The 19,447-nt window shown below is 43.1% G+C and overlaps 1 protein-coding gene, 1 long non-coding RNA gene and 2 other non-coding genes across 9 annotated transcripts in view; all 4 read left to right on the top strand.

The window, feature by feature from the left end:
• The window catches only part of PHACTR4 (phosphatase and actin regulator 4), a 96,552-nt gene extending 93,800 nt beyond the window's left edge, over nucleotides 1-2,752 (top strand). For all 6 annotated transcript variants that reach the window (XM_026516893.4, XM_026516891.4, XM_044390603.3 and 3 more), the window contains one exon: nucleotides 651-2,752. In XM_026516893.4, the coding sequence (XP_026372678.1) occupies nucleotides 651-666 (16 nt within the window). In that variant the 3' untranslated portion in view covers nucleotides 667-2,752. The remainder of the gene's footprint in view (nucleotides 1-650) is intronic.
• Nucleotides 2,753-8,997: 6,245 nt separating this feature from the next.
• LOC113268415 (uncharacterized) lies at nucleotides 8,998-11,481 on the top strand. The gene is made up of 3 exons (XR_003321087.4): nucleotides 8,998-9,102; nucleotides 10,087-10,120; nucleotides 10,988-11,481. It is a non-coding gene; the product is annotated as an uncharacterized LOC113268415 (long non-coding RNA).
• Nucleotides 9,778-9,982, top strand: LOC113268633 (small nucleolar RNA SNORA73 family). The gene has a single exon (XR_003321170.1). It is a non-coding gene; the product is annotated as a small nucleolar RNA SNORA73 family (small nucleolar RNA).
• Nucleotides 10,705-10,909, top strand: LOC113268632 (small nucleolar RNA SNORA73 family). Its single transcript, XR_003321169.2, has one exon. It is a non-coding gene; the product is annotated as a small nucleolar RNA SNORA73 family (small nucleolar RNA).
• Nucleotides 11,482-19,447: the final 7,966 nt, after the last annotated feature.

A 19,447-nucleotide genomic window follows, 5' to 3' on the forward strand; every position in this document is an offset into this window, starting at 1 on the left:
TTTTCGAGGTTTGTGAAGTCAACGAGGAGTTGAGGTGAACCCTTTAGGACATTTATTCAGGAAGTATTTGTTGAGTACCTGCTACCTGGTAGATAGCAGTTCTAGGTGCTCGGAGTATAGCCTGGAACAGGATGAAGTCCCTGTCCTCAATGAGCTTTTATGCTGAAAGGGGACGGCAGACAATAACCAAACTGGAAAGTACACTATGGAGGCTGCGCGTGACGAACCTGTGACACGTTGACATGGAGACAAGGAAAAGACACTTGGATGTTCAGGCTACGAGTTCAGGGAGAAAGCAAAGCCTCAGGATATAAAATTATGAGAAAAGATAGTGGTTTTTAAGGGGAAGATTGTTTGTATTTAAAGGATGGACAGAGGAAAATGAACCAGGAAAGCATTCTGAGGAAAAGCAATTCAAGAAGAAGGAAAACAGGGCGCCTGGCTGGCTCAGTCGGTAGAGCATCTGATCTCGAGGTCGTGAGTTCAAGCCCCACACTGGGTGTGGAGATTACTTTAAAAAAAAAGAAGAAGAGGAAAAGTCGGGTAGAATTAGAGTAGCAGAGAGGCAGTTTTGAAAAATGAGAGTGTAATGGCAGCAAAGGAATCTACAGTATCTGGTAACTCCGCCCTTTTTGCTCATCTCGTTTTAGCTACCACCGTCCATGATGCTGAAGTCCGAGAGAGGGACTAAACAGCCCCCAACACAGGGCTGCTTGGCTGCTTCAGTCTCCAGAGTGATGTGGAAGGAATTTCTGCACAGCCAGCATTGAGTCCTCTGGGATGTAGTTCTGGGGTGAACGGCACTTCTATGAATGTAGCATTTCACTGGAATGGGTGGTCCTGTGCTGCTCTGGACAAAACTGAACACTTTTTCAGTGCTTTTGAACCTTGTAACATTGCAGCATACTCGTGGGGTCTTCCTCACCAGCCACCCGCGCTCTGGGCCACACCCTTGCCCCAAGAAGACAGCCTGTACTGGGGCACGGTTTGCACCGTTAGCCTTACCTGCTCTGTTCTGGGTGTGAGATCCCCTTGTGTAGGCACCAAATTCCAGCTGTCAAATCCAGCTGGTAGTGGGAAGAACCTTCTGGAGGCTCCCAGCCTTCTGGCAAAGGGGCCCCCACCTCCAGGGCACGCCTCCCCACCACACGGGCACATCAGTTGAAAGCACTGCACTATACCTCTCGTAACACAGCAATATAGCCCTCCTCAGGCATTCCAGCCCCAGAGAAGCTCAGGATCAGGATCTGACATGTTCTTCCTTTTCGGCACAAGTCATCCTGATTTTTATTTTTAAAATTAAAAAAAAAAAAAAAAAACTTGAAGAAGTGCTGGGAATGTATGTTTTTCCTGTCTATTAAACCATCGGAGCCACAACTAGATTCCAGGTTAGGAAAATGAGAAGGCATCTATGTTTTCTATATAAAAAAACAAAACCAAAAAAGGCCTTTATTGTTAATGCCAACTTGGCAGAAGACTAACTCACGGCTTAAATTTTATAAGCTGTTGTACTTTTGCCATACCAAATGAGACTCTGAATCGTTCTGACCGATAGATGTATTCTCCTCCACAAAACAGAGTTGTGGCAGCTCTGTGGGAGCAGCCATCTGCCTTGGGCCCCCAAGCTTCCAGCCAGAATCACTGCAAGGTGTGGGGACACGGGGTGCTGGACCGGAAGAGGTCTCTGGAGGAAGAAGTAGGAGGGGCACAATCATGACCCGCTCCTCCTCCCTTCTCCTCGGTGCTGTTGGCCCTCTCCTGCTGTGCTCTCCCCCTTCCCTCCTGCTGACCCTGCCCTCTCTGGCAGCTTCCATCACGTACCCCTCCTCTGCCAAGCAGTCGCCAGTATCTTCGGTGCCTGGGCCTTAGTTCCTATTTAACTGATGAATGTAGCTTTTTTCCCCTTGCTTTAATGTTCAGAAAATTGTGACTCCTTCATAGATTCCTTCTGCAGTCCCTGTTCTGTTGCAGCTGGTCAGTTAGAAGTTCCTCGTTCTCTGCTTTTATGTCCCTGTAATATTTGCTGAAAAATCAGAATATCAGGTCAAAACAAAAGAGGTGAGGTGACCATAAAAGGTAGTATTTTCTCTGTATATGGGGAATAGGGACAGATTTGGATTTTTCAGTTACTGTCAAGTGCTTTGTGGCTGTGGAACTGTGGTGGGTCCCCAGCTCCTGGAAGCTCATGACCTTTGTGTGACTGCGGGAAAAGCGACACTTCTACACAGCTGTGAGGGGTCTGTATTTAAGGTGGCCACACACATGACTTCTCCTGTCTGTCGGTTTGGAGACTGTTCGGCTTATGCCAGCACTCTCTGTGACTGGAGGGGACATTTTCAAACCCTCTTCCGCTGTCTGGCTTTCCCTTAATGCGCCAAGTCTGAAACCGGATTTGAGTTTCTGAGCTACTTGTCTGCTTCCTGTGTGTCGCCAAGGACTCTAGTTTGTCTTTCATCTCATCGTGTTCTTTTGAAACCAGATGCTTTGGGGGTCAGGTCTTTTCAGGTGTTTTTATATATATACATATATATTATATATATATATAATGGATTTTGTGTTCCCTTTTTGTGTAAGTAACAATTCACAATCATAATGTAAAAAAGAAATAAAAGTCTGATGTATTGTACTTCAAGATGCTTCCCTGATGTACAGAATCTCCTTGTAAAGTAAGTAATTGCGTTGTATATCAGTCTTCCTATCAATATTAATTATAAAGTATTTTAGAATTAAAAAGCCAAACTATACTATTCTGGTATGAAGTGCTTATTTTATTTAATGTTCTACCTTATCCCAAAAGATTTAAGCTAGCTTATAAATGATAACCTAAAATACTGTTAGACACCCTAAGTGAGAAGTAGATGAGGGGGAAAAATAATAGTAAGAATATTTAGTGTAGCCAGAGGTAAGGTCAGTCAAGTTTCTGTCTGTCTGTGCACAGATATGGAAAAAGAACGGGCCGCAGAGAGAGGAAAGCCAGCTGTGACCCACCCCCACTCCCTACCCCCCGTGGTGTATACCAGCTAGGGCACCAGGTTCTTTATCCTCTCTATCCCACCCCCAGTCTGGGAGGTAAGGGGAAGTACACTCCTGTTGCCAGTCAAGAACCGGGGAGGCAAAGTCCCTTCCTAAAGGTCAAGGCGAATTATGTAATCACTCTTCGCATATATTCAAAGACAAGCAGTTGCATCCCAATCTGTTGTCCCTACAAGAATTTACCGTGTATGAACCACATGTAAGTAGACTTCAGGCTGACAGCACAGTAGGACACTTCCTACCTCATGTATTCCTCTGGCAAGCAGCCCAGTTTCAATCCAGGTGGCCTCACCAAATGACTCACTTTCCTCTTGTCACTTGAGAGAGTGGCTTTGATTAGTACACCACCCTTTACCAAGAGTTAAAAGAAACCATGAGTCAGAACTGCTCATGTCATTGGGTTCCACCTGCTCCCAGATTTTCCTTCTCCTATCCCTTCAAAGACCAAACCCCACAGGGACCAAAGCTCCAAAGAGGTCTCAAATTGCCATTGTTCTTTTGAGGTTAAGATTGTCTACAGAAGGCGCACATTGCTCAGTGTTCGCCGAAACAGTGAATGAATTTAGGGTCCTTATGGATCTAGATTGGGGTACCCAGGACAGGGAGGACTATAGTTGGAGACTGAGAAAAGGCAAGTACAGTGGATATTGAATGGGAAGGGACAGGATAGGAAGTATACCTATGAAAGATGAGAATGTACAACAAAGAAAAGCCAAGCCCTGAAACCAAAACACAGCCTAAAGCACCGCTTCGAGGCTCTATTCAATTCCAGCTCTAGGAGGCACGAAGCGAAGCGTAAAGCAGGAACCACCAGCAACCTGGGCCACTTGCTCTGTCTCTTGTGTGCACAGCATTAATTTCTTTCCCCAACAAAGCACAGAGGTCATTTGACAGAGACAAACATCCTCAATTTTCTACCATCTGGTACTGAAGAGACACACCATTCATTCATTCATTCATTCATTCATTCATTCATTCATTCATTCAATGTTTATCTCCTTCCTGACCACCACTCCCAGAAAAAAACAATCTTCCCTTGGCCTTCTTCTCTTAAACCTATTGCCCTACCTCCAGCTTTTCCTACACTCCCTTGACCTAATCTGCTCTAATGTTAACTTAAATTCCTGTACAGTCCAAGCAGCTGAGCTAAATGAGTGACAGGTGGAGAAAAAAAAAGAAGTGACGTGGATGTAAACTGAATCGGCTACTTGACATTGGCTTATGACCTCTGGTCTGTACACACTGTTTTCCATTTCAAAAGCCAGATTCACTCACCTCATCAAAATCAAAACTAAATCCAAAATAAAATAGCTTTGCCTGAGGCCACCCGTGACCTCTCAGTTAACTGCCACATCCAAAGCCTGTTTTCAGCTCTTAATGCATTTGACTGTTCTGCAGCATTTGATGCTTTGGGCCATGGCCTAGTCCTCAGAACTTCTCCCTTGGCTTCTCAGACCCCACTGTCTCTCAGTTCTCTGATCATGCTTTCTCTGCCCCGCTGGCTTCTTCCCTGACCACCATTTAAATGGGTTTTCATGTCCTCGCATCACTCTCCCCGCTTTCCCAAGGTGACATCAGCCACCACTCTTACTCTGACAACTTCTGAATCTTTATCTGCAGCTTAGATTTCTTGCTGGAATCTAACCCTATATCCCGTTGCCCTTTGAACATCTATACACCCAGATGTTCCCAAGGTAAACTCCTCTGCGCCTCCAGTGAGGACTGCCTTGATGTAGACTTACTGTCTACCCTCACAGCCTTCTTTCTTAAGCGTCAGAGTTAGAGGACCACCGTATGTTCACTCTCATAAGCCTCAACTTTGGTATGATCTGCCGGTTCTTCTCTTTGCAGATCCAGGGAGACAATAAATTCTGCGTATCCTCTACCTCAGAAATTCTCGATTCCTAGATCTCCTCTTGCCTTGTTTACCATCAAAGTTCAAAGCCAACATAATTCAATGGGACTTTATATCCTCGAAGCTTTCCAATCTATCCTCCAATATTGCCACTAGAGTTACCTTTCTAAAATGCAAAGCTGGTCACAGCCATCCTTTACTTCAAAACTTATTGGTCCCTAGTTGGCCTGCAAGATAAAATGGAAGCTCTTTGGCCTGGACTACAACATATTTTATGGTTTAGTGTTTGCCTACTTTTTCCCGTCTCATGATAGGTGCAGGCCCTTCTTCCTTCAATGTTCCGCATCAAGCTGATTTCTTCCCCTTCCCAGGAGACCATAATCCAACTAGCTCCTCAACCTGCCATGCTGGCATCATCCATACTCCATTCCTTTTACTTCACCCCTCCAAGTTGGAGGTCAAATTTTAACTCCCAAGAAAATGCCCTCAGCCTTGAGCAGATTGTTCAGTTGTCCTGTCCTCTGTGTTCTCAGAATACAGCACTCATCGCATGATAGTTTGCTGGCATGTCTATCTCCCCCCCACTGTGGGCTCTCACAGACAGCAAGGTGTTTCATGTCAGGAGTCAGCACCAGGCTGGCTCAGTTGGTAGAGCCTGCGACTCTTGATTGGGGTTGTAAGTTCAAGCCCCACTTGGGAGTAGAGATTACTTAAAAATAAAATCTTAAAGAAAAAATTAAGAGTTTCATGTCAGAGCCCGCTGTCTAGCACAATGCCTAGCAAATAAATCATATCCACTAAGTAAATGTTGAATGAGTGATTGAAAGCAAGCCAAGTACTGGTAATATGGCCAGAGAAGTAGCAGAATTGTTTGTCCTCTCTCCTTTAAACTACTGGTTCTCAAACATTTTGGTTTTGTAACTCCTTTTCAATTTTGAAAATTATTCAGAACCCCAAAGAACTTTTATATCTATGCATGACATCTATTGATACTTTACTAAAATAAAAGCTGGGGAAAATTTTAAATATACAATTTATGTAATTAATTATAACACTATAATGAAATAATACATTTCAAAACAATAACCCCAATACATGTTCACATTAATAATACATTTTTATGAAAAATAACTCTTTTCTTGGGGCGCCTGGGTGGCTCAGTCAGTTAAGCATCTGCCTTTGGCTCAGATCATGATCCCAGGGCCCTTGGGGCCCTGGGGTCGAGCCCCACATCAGGCTTCCTGCTCAGTGGGGAGTCTGCTTCTCCCTCTCCCTCTGCCTGCTGCTGCCCCTGCTTGTGCTGTCTGTCTGTCTCTCTCTCTCTGTCAAATAAATAAATACTTTAAAAAAAACAAAACTATTTTCCAAAGTAATTAGGGAGAAGAGCGGCATTGTTTTACATTTTTTGCAAATCTCTTTAATGTCTGATTTAATAGATGACAGTTCAATTCTCAGTCTGCTCCTATATTCGACCTGTTGCTATATGTTGTTTTGATTTAAGTAAATGAAGAAAATATATAGTCGGTAAAGATGACAGCCATTCTTTCAAGTTAAAAGAGTATTTCATGAAAAAATGTGGCTATTTCAGCTCATAACTCCAAACAATTGTATAAGTGCTTTTCCTGGAGACAAATGCTCTACTTTTGCAGCAAGCAAAAGTACTTTATGTGTACTTCTCACTTTGTCACAAAAATGTTAAGAAGATGGGTACTCTAAAGTTGAGAATGAAATTAATGACTTTTATTTCTTCATCAAGGGAATTTTTAGGGGAAGCTGACTCTTTTTAATTTGCTATAGATATTCTTTTTTGTGGTTAAAAAAAAAAACACAACATAAAGTGTGCCTTTGCAGGGGGCGGGGGGTGGCACCTGACTGGCTCAGTTGGAAGAGCATGGGACTCTAAAAAAACAAAACAAAACAAAAAAAACTTAAAAAGAAACAAAATGTGCCCTCTTTTAACCATGTTCATGTATACAGTAGTCACCATATGCACACTGCAGTATAACAAATTTCTAGTACTTTTTCACCTTGCTAAACTGAAACTTTGTACCTATTGAATAACAACATTCCCCAGGCTCCTGGGTGGCTCAGTTGGTTAGGCGTCTGTCTTCAGCTTGGGTCATGATCTTGGGGTCCTGGGATGGAGCTCTGCATCGGGCTCCCTGCTCAGTGGGGAGTCTTCTCTTTCTCCCTCTCCGTGTGCTCGCTCTCTCTCTCTCTAGTTCTCTCTCTCTCTCAAATAAATAAATAAAATCTTAAAAAAAAAATAACAATATTCCCCCTTTCAATATATCCCCAGTCCCTGGCAACTACCTTTCTATTTTCTAAGAGTTTGAGAAACTGACTTTTTTTTAGTGGTAAATTTGTGATGATGAAGAAAAATGATACCAATACAGTTTGGTGACAGAGCCTCAAAACATACTAAGGCACCAGCAGGTTTTTAAATTTTTTTTAATTTAAATTCAATTAATTAACATATTGGCATTATTGGTTTCAGAGGTAGAGGTCAGTGAATCATCAGTCTTATATAAACACCAAGTGCTCATTAAGGCACCAGCAGTTTTATCCACCATTTCGCTTTATAGCATCAGTGCAGAGTCAACACAGGGAAAAAGGCAAAGGAAGTCTAAGTATTATGATGAAATAGTTTTGACCTCATGGGTCCCCAGGAGTTTCAGAGACCCCCCAGGGTTTGACAACCTTGCTTTGAGAACCATGGCTCTGGGCGAGTTCCACATCTTAAATGTGCTAATAAATAACCTACATAAAAATCCAGCCCAGGGGCACCTGGGGGGCTCAGTCAGTTACGCATCTGCCTTCTGCTCAGGTCATGATCCTAGGGTCCTGCACTGGGCTCCCTGCTCAGCCCGGAGCCTGCTTCTCCCTCTCCTCCCAGCTCTTGGGCTATCTCTCTCGCTATCTCTGTTTCTGTCTCTCAATCTCTCTCTCTCTCAAATAAATAAATAAATAAATAAATAAATAAATAGAAATCTTAAAAAATAAATAAATAAAAGGATCCAGCACAAATCTTACAGGGAGAACACTATAAATGTTTCTACTCAGCATAACCCAGCTGTGATGGCTCCATGTTAATTTACCTAATCTCTATTCACTTAACACCATATCCAAAATTCTATCACATTTGCAACATTTCACATGTAATGTGTATCTCCAGGATTCTTTACTTGCCTACTTCTTTATATTAGGTGAGTTTGTGTGTTAAAATATACTTAATGTAAAATTTACCTTTTTAACCATTTTCAGTATACAGTTTGGCAGTATTAAATACATCCATTGTTGTGTGTAGGAGGCTTTTAATTTTAGCCAAGTCCTAATTTATTTGTGCCCCTGGGTGGCTCAGTTGGTTAAGCGGCTGCCTCCAGCTAGGATCATGATCCGAGGGTCACCGGATAGAGTCCAACATAGGGCTCCTTGCTCAGCGGGGAGCCTGCTTCTCCCTCTCCCACTCCCCCTGCTTGTGTTCCCTCTCTTGCTGTCTCTGTCAAATAAATAAACAAAATCTTTTAAAAAAAATTTTTTTTATTTATTTGAGAGAGAGAGAGAAGCAGACTCCCTGAAGAGCAAGGAGCGGGACCCTGGGATCATGACCTCAGCCGAAGGCAGCGGCTTAACCGACTGAGCCACCCAGGCGCCCCAATAAATAAAATCTTTTTTAAAAATTAGCCAATTCGTGTAGAAGCATGTCTGTCCTATTTACCTACTCATTTATCAAATGTTTGTTTCACATGTGACAGAGCGGATTCAATCACTTTTGTGATTCTGCATTTTTCTAGATGGCTTTTTCAATTTTGCATATAATTACTCCAAAGTGTTGGGGGAGAATTGGGAGGGGTTATTTGAGTGTACATCCTCCACACTGGGTTAGCTGATTGTTGAGAAGTATATTTGCTACTCAGCACAGGATTACATACTTCTAAAATCCGTTTCTGTAATTCACATTCTCCAGCAAGCTTCCCGCGCGCGAAGGCTCTACTGTCGCGAGAAGCCTCTGAGCCAGGTAGGGGTGGGGCTTAAGTTGCAGTGGATTCCCAGAACCCTTAGCGAATTTTCTGATTCCTTAACTGCGCAAGGCGCTGCGCAGGCGCAATAGAGATACCTTGACTTCCGCGCGCTTCAGAAGGTATAAATAAGGATGTCCTGGGGGCTGTTCGGTCTTTTCGAGAGAGAGCGAGGCCCTGCGTTGGAGCTGGTTGGTGAGTGTTTTTACCCTTTCGATTCGTTGGTTCTAGGTCTAGTACCCCGGGCCCGCCAACCAGATTTTCTTGTAGGCTTCGTCCCGTGTAGGATTCCCATCAGCGGCGTCCGCGCTAACTAGACTTATTCATGTAGCGGATGTGGGCCGCGGAGGCCTCATGAGCCGCGGAGGCCTCATGAGCCGCGGGTCCTGCCCGTAACCAAAGGCGCTGGCGCCTAAACGTGCGGGGCTGCCACCTCAGGCGCCGGGACGCTAAATGCGCGGGCCGCCCCCTCCCAATTGCCCATTGCCCGGCTTCTTGTCTCCTAGGAGGCGGTGTAACTGCGTGCAGGTCATTTTATTCCTGACACCCATCCGAGCTAAAGAATCGACTTCGAAACGGGCGGTTCTTAATTCTGCCACTTTATGATGTAGGGTGAGCCCACGACTCCTGATGATCGGTTTATGGATAGGAGCCGTAATTGCTGTCAGCGGCTCTGCATTTGCCGTTTTTTTTGGCAGTAGTGATAATCACATAACTGATAGAAGACTGTCGGTTGGTATTGAACTCGAATTTCGTCGGCACTTGGGAATTTAGGGTCCACCCCAAAATGGATCTCCACGGGAAGTCGCCATCAACTGGTTGAAATTTATTTCTAGCTCAGTAGCTCGCAAATGAAGTAAATTACAGTGACCAACGTGGATACTCCCGGGAGGTCACTCTCCCCGGGCTCTGTCCAGGTGGCGAACGGGAGCGTAGGGCTCTGCCCCATGATGTACAGTCCCTTTCCACGACGTTGGAGATGAAGCCGGGCCTTGAGTCTGCGCCTGCATATTCCTACAGCTTCTCAGAGTCCTCTGGACGATGACTGAGGAGACAAACCATGCAGGAAACAGCTCTCTAGAGCACCCTCTATCGGGATCTAGGTTGACTGGGGGGAAAAATCTGCTTTTATCAGCTGCTGTACTACTGGATTAAGCTCTCACCTACCTTGTTTTGCAGCGATCGCTCAGGATTCCAAATAAATTGATTTGAGGTAAGTAAACCAAAGAATTTGGGGTAAGAATTGTGTTTTCCTGCTGAGATTTAAATCATTTCAGCCCAGTTCCTTTTCATGAATGTGTTCCCTGCCACTTAACACATCCAGATAGAAACTTTGTTGGCATTTTTGTTGGGATGTCGACAGTTTCGTAAATGTATGCTCATGTCTGGGAAGATAGCTTTGTATTCAGTAAAAAATATTTTCATGTCTTTAATTGTCATGTGATAGGGTAGAAACTTCTGCTAATGGAAAGGTTGTTACAGTTTGGGTGAATTAACCAAAGTCAAGATTAGCAAAGCTTGTGTGTGAATCCTATATACTCTCTCAAAGTCTGTATGGTAGCCAAGGATCTGGTCTCCAGTACGGCCCCTTTCCATGATACTGGAGATGAAGGTGGGTGTATGTACCTGCATATTCCGAGGACAATGAGTAATTAAGTAGAGAAACCATGAAACAGTTAGTAGTAATGACTGGGTTTTAAACAGGCTTTCCTTAAATTCATTTGTGTAGAATGGAATGGGGGAAAATGAAATCTCTTAAAAATGTTTTGAGGGTGATGCTGTTTAATCATAGGCATTCCAACGTGGATACTCCCGGGAGGTCACTCTCCCCGGGCTCTGTCCAGGTGGCGAACGGGAGCGTAGGGCTCTGCCCCATGATGTACAGTCCCTTTCCACGACGTTGGAGATGAAGCCGGGCCTTGAGTCTGCGCCTGCATATTCCTACAGCTTCTCAGAGTCCTCTGGACGATGACTGAGGAGACAAACCATGCAGGAAACATTTAATGAAAACTAAAATGAAAAATTTTGAGTGAGATCGTAAACAGGAGTCTGATCCTCTTTTTCATTTGTTTTCATTCAGGAGAGAAGAGGAGCCTCACCTAACTTTGTGGCAGTTGGCACTTAATCTTTTGGGTCGTTTATTTGGCAGGGAGTGTTGGTAAAGTGAATGATCAGTGCTGTTACAGGATAAGCCCGAAAGTTTGGGGGCTTGGGCACATTTGACCCCTTTTTAAAACTGCCCTTTACAGTAAACTGGGGGAATAAGTTGAATGTTCTGTTGGACAGGTGCCCGTTAAAATTTGAGAAATGTGGACAGCACTGAATCTGGATAAGTCTTAAAACAGTCTGGTCCTTTGACCCACAAAGCCCAAAGATTCAGAATGCCTATGAGGAGAAAACATCTTAAGGAAACTAAGATACTACTTGGCCTTTTCTGCTGTTCTCAAGTAAACCTGGGTTTTCTAACTATAACTGAATAGAAAACAAACCTGTGAGATCCTAAGTATGTCTTTATTAAAGATCCAGGTCTGTTTATAATGTATTTATGAATTATAATAAAGATGACTGCATATTTGTGTGGCTCCTTTTTTTGTGGAAATGAGACCAATAACCGTATTCTGTGAATGGAAGTGCTTGTTAAAGAAAACTACCTTTGCAGTTAATGTTTGATTAGTTTTTCATTAACTAAAGACCCAGAGCTTGTGTGTGTCTTGTGTCTCTTGGCACTTGTTTACTCTTAACGAGGGAAAGTGTTGATTCCTACCAGTTACCTAGTGTGCAGGTAAAAGCTTCCTGGTTGCATTCAAAGGTGGGTAGTGCTTAGGAAACCTAATGAATTTAGGTGTGGTGTCTTGAAAAACTAATGTACAATTGGCCACTGGACATGAGTGTTCAGAGATCTGGGTTAGACCAAGCCTTATCTTCATTTTCCCAGAATATAGTACACCTAAATTGACCTTAACAAGATTGGGCATAAATGCTAAAATCACACCACTGTTTGAAACTACTTAAGCCTCTACTGCCAGTGTTCCAAGTGGAACTTAAGCCTGAGGAAATTGTCATCCTGCCTATGAATGATGTGATACTGAGTCACAATGGAAATCTTGTCGAGCTCCTGTACTAGCTGCCAGCATTACAGGACAGTTGAGACCCTGAAGGATGGGGACTAGCAGGGAACCATCTAGAAGGTAGAGTCTAGATCCAGAGTGGGGGGTAAATGAACATAAGGTGGGGAGGGGGCTAGTAACAGCCATGTGACCAGTTAGAAGCCATGAGGGTCAAGTTTAAGTGAAGTGGGTTATTTGAGTAATGGGTCTTTGCCCAGACTTCTGGACTGTCTGGGCAGACCGCTTCACCCAGCTGAGGGCCAGAGATAAAACCGAAGCTAGTTAAGCTTTCATAGCCATGACTATAGAAAAGAACCTGGGAGAGCTTGTTTGTTTTAAGGAACATGACTAAGGTGATCTGTTAGAATAGGTACTAGTCACTTAGCTGTGCCAGGCACTACCCAAAGCTTGACCTCTATTGATGACCCTGAAGTAGGTATTAGTTTGAACGAATAGGCTAGTTGTCCAAGCCAGACGGCTAAGTAGAGCCTCTGTACATAACTGTAGACTTGCCTGGGAGGGACCTGTATGCCCCAGGCCAACCTTTTGTTCAGTTCTCCTCTTTTGTATCATTGCTACATAAGCAGCCTATGGAGAGGAGGTGCTCAGAAAAATGTCTGAATAGTTGGGGTTTTTCCCTACCACCCGGCAGGGAATTTAGTTTTTAGTACAAATGAACAGGATAAGGCTGGGTAATCTGGGCAGGAAATAGGTGCAGTTTTCTCTCCACGCCCGAAGTGTAGCTGAAGCAAAGCTGTCAGTAGGTGTTCTAGGCCCCACGCTTTCTGCCAGACTTCTTGCAACATACCTGTAGGTAGGCTTTTTCCAAACAGGCTCTTCTGGCCTTTTTCTGCATGTGGGTAGTCCTATCAGTCCTTGCCAAGACTGCCTGTGTTTGAATCTAAATACCACCATTTGCTGTCCATGTGAACTTGGGCAAACCACTTAACCTCTGCCTCAATTTTTTCATCCATAGAATGGGGATGATAAAAGTACCTACCTCTTGGAGTTTTAATGAGAATTAAGTAACTTAATTGTAAAAGGCTTACAGTTTCATAAAAATACAATGAGTTTGTTAAATATCACTTCTCAAACAACCTGGGATACAGTATCCAATAAATTTTGTTGAATGAATAAAGTCTACCATCACTTAGCTATTACTAAACCAGGTTTATCTGAGAACCAACCTTATCTCTCCCAAAGAGATTAAGGGATTAGGAACTTGCCCAAGAGCACCTAACTAGTAAGGAGCAGAACCAGGATTCAAACCTAACTCCAAAACCATATTATGATATATTACTAGCTTTGAACAAGACAGTGGCGATACATGTACATTATTTAATACTCCATGCACCTCTGTAAAGTAGGTACTCTTTGTGCCCATTTTGCAGATGAGGAAAACTGAAGTTGGAGAATATGAGGAACTTGCCCAAGTCATACGGCCAGTAAGTGGCAGAGCATGCATGTGAGCAAGGCAGCTGACTACAGAACCTATTTTCACCCTACGTCATATCATGCCTCAAAAAATACTATTTTCACCTGGTTTAAACCACTTTTTGTATTAAGCTGATGTAATAACTACTTCACCATAAAACCTCAGTTGCAGTTGTAATGAATTATAAACCTATATGCCCAGTTTTACTTGACAGTGGAAAATAAAGTGGAAATGAGTAGTTTCCTGGGAAATGAGAGCCCTTCCCTGGCCATGCCTCCCTCTTTCACCCCTTTCTATCTTTGGGATGGATGGGACCCACACATTTTAATGATAGTACCTGACATTTGATGAAGATTTGCCATGTGCTAGGCATTCTTTAATCCTTAAAACAGACTTAGGCAGTGCAGGGAATTTTATTAAATCCATGTTCTAGAAAAGGAAGACAAAGTCAAGGTTCTTTTTTTTTTTTTTTTTTTTTTTTTAAGATTTTATTTATTCATGAGTGACAGAGAGAGGCAGAGGGAGAAGCAGGCTCCCCGCAGAGCAGGGAGCCTGATGCGGGACTCGATCCCAGGATCCTGGGATCATGACCTGAGCTGAAGGCAGACGCTTCACGGACTGAGACACCCAGGCACCCCAAAATCAATGTTCTATCAGTTGCCCAAGGCCACACAGAGTGGAACTTAAAGGTCTTTGTCACTAGAGCCTGAACTCTGCACCACTGTCTTCACTTTCCCTTACAAGCACCAGCACCTTGAGCATTCATTCATCAGGACAGTTAGCATTCTGATGTGATTATTTTTAAACTGATAAACATCTAACTTGCTAGTTGGATCCTCAAGGAATGGGACCATATACGTAAGCTCAGTACCCCTACTGTGTCTGGCACATGCAAACACTGGTTGATGATTTTGTTTATGTTCTATTGATTTCTGCTTTTATCTTTATTATTTTCTTTGATTAGGTGTAGTTTACTCTTCCTCATTTCTTTTTTTATTAAGACTTATTTATTTGAGAGAGAGGGCATGAGTGGAGAGAGGGGCAGGGGCGGAGGGAGAGGGAGAGAATCTGGAGCAGATTTCCTGCTGAGCACAGAGCAACACATTACCCAAGCACCCCTCCTTCCCTCTCTTCTTAAGGTAGAAGTTGAGGTCATTGATTTGAAAGCTTTTTTTTTTTTTTTTAATACAGGCAGTTAGTGCTATAAGTTTTCCCCCAAAATTGCTTTAACAATATCCTAAACTTCTGGGATGTTGTGTTTTCATTTTAATTCAGCTCAAAATACTTTTTCAAATTCCCTTTTGATTTCTTTTATCTATGGGCTATTTTAAAGTGTATTCGTTTTTAAATACCTGGGAGTTTTCCAAAGATCTTTCTGTTATTGGTTTCTATTTTAAGGTCAGTGTAGTCTAAGAATATACTTTGTACGACTTGAATCCTTTTAAATTTACCAAGACTCGTTCTATGACCTAGAACATGGTCTATCTTGGTACATGTTTCATGTATACTTAAGAATATGTATTTTACTGTTGTTTGAAGAAAGCGAGGTGGAATGTGAAGAAAGGTGAAGCATTGTATAAACGTCAATCGGTCAAGTTGGTTGCAAGTGTTCTTCAAGTCGAAATCCTTGCTGGTTTTCTGCCTGCTTGTTCGATCTATTATTGAGAGTGGGTTATCAAAATCTCCAGCTGTATTTGTGGATTTGTCTATTTCTTCAAGAAGTTGTATCAGGGGGTGCGTGGGTGGCTCAGTCAGTTAAGCGTCTGCCTTCGGCTGAGGTCATGATCCCAGGGTCCTGGGATCAAGCCCCACGTAGGGCTCCCTGCTCAGTGGGGAGTCTGCTTCTCCCTCTTCCTCTGCCTGCCCCTCCCCCTGGTCATGCTCTCTCTCTCTCTATGTCAAATCAATCAATCTTAAAAAAATGTTCTGTTTTTGCTGCATGCATTGTGAAACTGTTATTAGTTGCATATATGTTCAGGATTGTGTATTTTGATTAGTTGACTCCTTTATCATTTATGAAATTACTTCCTTTATTTCAATAATGTTCTTTGCTCTGAAATCTACTTTGTTATTAATACAGGTGCTCCAGCTTTCTTTTGACCAGTGTTACCAGAGTATGTCTTTTCTATCCTTTTACTTTTAACCTATTTGTGTATTTATATTTAAACTATATATCTTGTTAGGCAGTGTATAATTGGGTCTTTCTTTTTTGCTTTATTATTTATTATTTTTATTTTTATTTTTTTAAGATTTTATTTATTTATTTGACAGAGAGAGACAGCCAGCGAGAGAGGGAACACAAGCAGGGAGAGTGGGAGAGGAAGAAGCAGGCTCCTAGCGGAGGAGCCTGATGTGGGAGTCGATCCCACAACGCTGGGATCACGCCCTGAGCCGAAGCAGACATTTAAGGACTGCGCCACCCAGGCGCCCCCTATTATTTTTATTTTTTTAATTGATTTGTCAGAGAGTGGGAGAGCAAGCAGGGGAGCGTCAGGAAGTGGGAGAAGCAGGCTCCCCACTGAGCAGGGCGCCTGATGTGGGACTGGATCCCAGGACCCTGAGATCATGACCTGAGCTGAAGGCAGATGCTTAACCAACTGAGCCACCCAGCACCCCAGAGTTTTATCATTTTGATACATGTTTTCTATTTGTCTCATCTGTTCTTTGTTCCTTTTGTCTTCTTATTCTGCCTTTTAAAATATGAGTATTGGGGGCACCTGGGTGGCTCAGTCAGTTGAGTGTCTGACTCTTGATTTCCACTCGGGTCATGATCTTGGGGTCCTGATATCGAGCCCCGCATTGGGCTCCTCACTCAGCAGGGAGTCTGCTTGGGATTCTCTCTCTCCCTTTCCCTTTGCCCCTCCCCTCATGCTTGCGCACACTCTCTCTTTCAAATAAATAAATAAATCATTTTTAAAAAATGAGTATTGGGTGCCTGGGTGGCTCAGTTGGTTAAGTGTCCGACTCTTGATTTCAGCTCAGGTCACGATCTCAGGGTTGTGAGATCAAACCCTACATTGGGTGTGGAGCCTGCTTAAGATTTTCTCTCTCCCTCTCCCACTGCCCCTCTGCCCTCCCTAAGAAAAAAAAAAGGTACTTTTTTCTGATTCTATATTACCTTCTTTATTGGCTTACTAGCTATAACTTTGTTTTGTTATTTTTGTGGTTGCTTTAGGGTTTGTAGTATACATCTTCACCTTCTCAGAGTCCACATTGATATCATATCACATCACTCAGGACAGCAGAAGAACCGTAGTTTGTCACCCCACAGCTCTGTTGTTGTTGTTACGGGTATTCTATTTGTTAGAAAAACCACAATACATTTTTTTTTTTTTGCTTAAAGAGGCAATTATCCTTTTTAAAGTTTTAAGAATGAGGGGCGCCTGGGTGGCACAGTTGTTAGGCATCTGCCTTTGGCTCAGGGCGTGATCCCGGCATTCTGGGATCGAACCCCACATCAGGCTCCTCCGCTATGAGCCTGCTTCTTCCTCTCCTGCTCCCCCTGCTTGTGTTCCCTTTCTCGCTGGCTGTCTCTGTCTAATAAATAAATAAATAAATAAATCTTTAAAAAAAAATAAAGTTTTAAAAATGAAAACGACCTTTCAAAAATGAAGGTGAAATAAGGTATTTTCCAGTGCTCTTCATTGCTCCGTGTAGATCCAGATTCTTGTCTGGTATCACTTTCCTTCTGCCCAAAGATCTTCCTTTAACATCTCTTTTACAGTGGTTCTACTGGTGATTAATTCTTTCAGCTTTTGTATGTCTGAAAATAACTTAATTTCACCTTCATTTTTGAGAGATGTTTTTGCTGGGTATACCTCATTAGATAGAATTTTGCTGGAGTCCCTTCGAGACTTTGCTCCATTGTCAGTCTTGCTTGCATTGTATCCTTGTCTTTGTTCCTCTGTACCTTACGCGTTGCATTGTATCCTTGTCTTGCTTCTCTGTATATGACATGTCTTTTCTTTTTTCTTTTTTTTAAAGATTTTATTTACTTATTTGACAGAGAGAGGGAACACAAGCAGGGGGAGTGGGAGAGGGAGAAGCAGGCTTCCCGCTGAGCAGGGAGCCTGATGTGGGGCTCGATCCCATGACCTGAGCCAAAGGCAGACACTCAACAACTGAGCCACCCAGGTGCCCCTAACGTGTCTTTTTTCTGACCGCTTTTCAGATTCTCTATCATGGGTTTTAAGCAATTTGGTTTTGATGGAGTTTGGTTTTTTGTGCTTAGAGTTACTTGAGCTTCTTGGATTTTGTGTTGGTCAAGGTTCTCCAGAGAAACAGAACCAACAGAAGGTATGTGTGTAGATAGAGATTTATTTTAAAGAATTGGCGCATGTAGTTGTGGGGGCTAGCAAGTCGGAAATCTGGAAGGGCACTTTGGCAGGCTAGAAATTCCAGCAAGAGCTGCTGTTGCAGTCTTGAGCCCACATGCAGTCTTGGCAGAATTCCTTCCCTTAAGGCCTTCAACTGATTGGATGAAACCCACCCACATTACAGGAGGTAACCTGCTTCCTTAAAGTCTACCGATTTAAAGGTTATCATATCCAAAAAATACCATCACAGCAACATCTAGCCTGGCATTTGACCAAACAGCTGGCCACCACAGCCTAGCCAAGCAGACATGTAAAATTAGCTATCGCAGACCTGTAGGTTTGTAGTTTGCACATTTTTAAGCTGTTATTTCTTCGTATATTCTCTGTCCCCAGCTCCTCCTTGCTTTCCTGTATATTTGGCCACTTAAAGTTATTCCATAGCTCACTGATGCTATTTTCAATTTTTTAAAATTCTTTTTTCTCTGTGTTTCATTTTGGATAGTTTCTGTTGCTATGCCCTCAAGTTTACTAATCATTGTTTTTGCAATATCTCATCTATTGTTAATAGCATCCAATGTATTTGCAATCTTAGATTTTGTCAAGAAATTCACTTTGGGTCTTTTTGTATCTTCCATGTCTCTCCTTAACTTTTATGGGTATGGAATAAAGTTACAATAACTTTCTTTTTTTTTTTTTTAGGATTTTATTTATTTATTTGAGAGACAGAGACAGAGATAGAGAGCACAAGCAGGGAGGAGAGGGAGAAGCAGGTTCCCCACTGAGCAGGGAGCCCCATGTGGGGGCTCGATCCCAGGACCCCAGGGTCATGACCTGAGCTGAAGGCAGACACTTAACCGACTGAGCCACCCAGGCGCCTGTACAGTAACTTTCAGTGTCTTTCATGTCTATCATTTGAGCCAGTTCTGGGCCGAGGTCAATCGACTGTCCTTATGGTTTGTGTTCAATAAATAAAACAATGATAGAATGTGAAAAAATTAAAATTAGTATTTGGGTTCAGAATAGGAAAAGATAAAGTGGAGCCTAGGAAGCCTTCACAGAGATGGGGACTGAATTGAGCCTTAAGATATACCAAGAGCTCAGCAAGGCAGGAAGAAAGGCACTTGTTAGGGAAAACAGCCCAGGTAAAGGTGAGAAGGTAGAAAGAACATGGGCCCATTCAGAGTACAGTGCAGAGGGGAAGGGGAGGATGGGAAAATCAACAACCCGGGGCATTTGCCACCTGGTGTTCCAAGCACAGCACTGAAGAAATATCTGAGTCTTTAAAGATTTTGAAGCAGGGAAAGTTCTCACAGCCATGATTTAGGGAGACTAATGTGGGGACCTAGGTGGAACCAAATGGGGGGGAAGGGATGAGGGGCAGGAGCAGAGGCCAGGAGGGTAGTGCCTTAGACCAAAGGGGCAGAAACAGAAACATGAAGAGGAGACAAGAAGGAAGAAACAGAAAAGAAGGATTACATCTTTACTTCTCAAAGAACCTTAATCTTGGTTGTAAGGATGAAGTTGGGAGGGGAGTCTAGATCCATACAAAACATGTTTTATTTTAGGTGTTGGGTCTTCTGGGAAGAGATACAGGGCTGAAACTTAGGGTGGAAGTCAGAACCAGACCAAAAGGACTGTCATCTCGGTTGAAAGAACAAGAGTCCTCTTCTACTGCTTGTGTG

The sequence above is a fragment of the Ursus arctos genome, unplaced genomic scaffold, assembly GCF_023065955.2.
Source record: "Ursus arctos isolate Adak ecotype North America unplaced genomic scaffold, UrsArc2.0 scaffold_32, whole genome shotgun sequence".
Taxonomy (NCBI): domain Eukaryota; kingdom Metazoa; phylum Chordata; class Mammalia; order Carnivora; family Ursidae; genus Ursus; species Ursus arctos.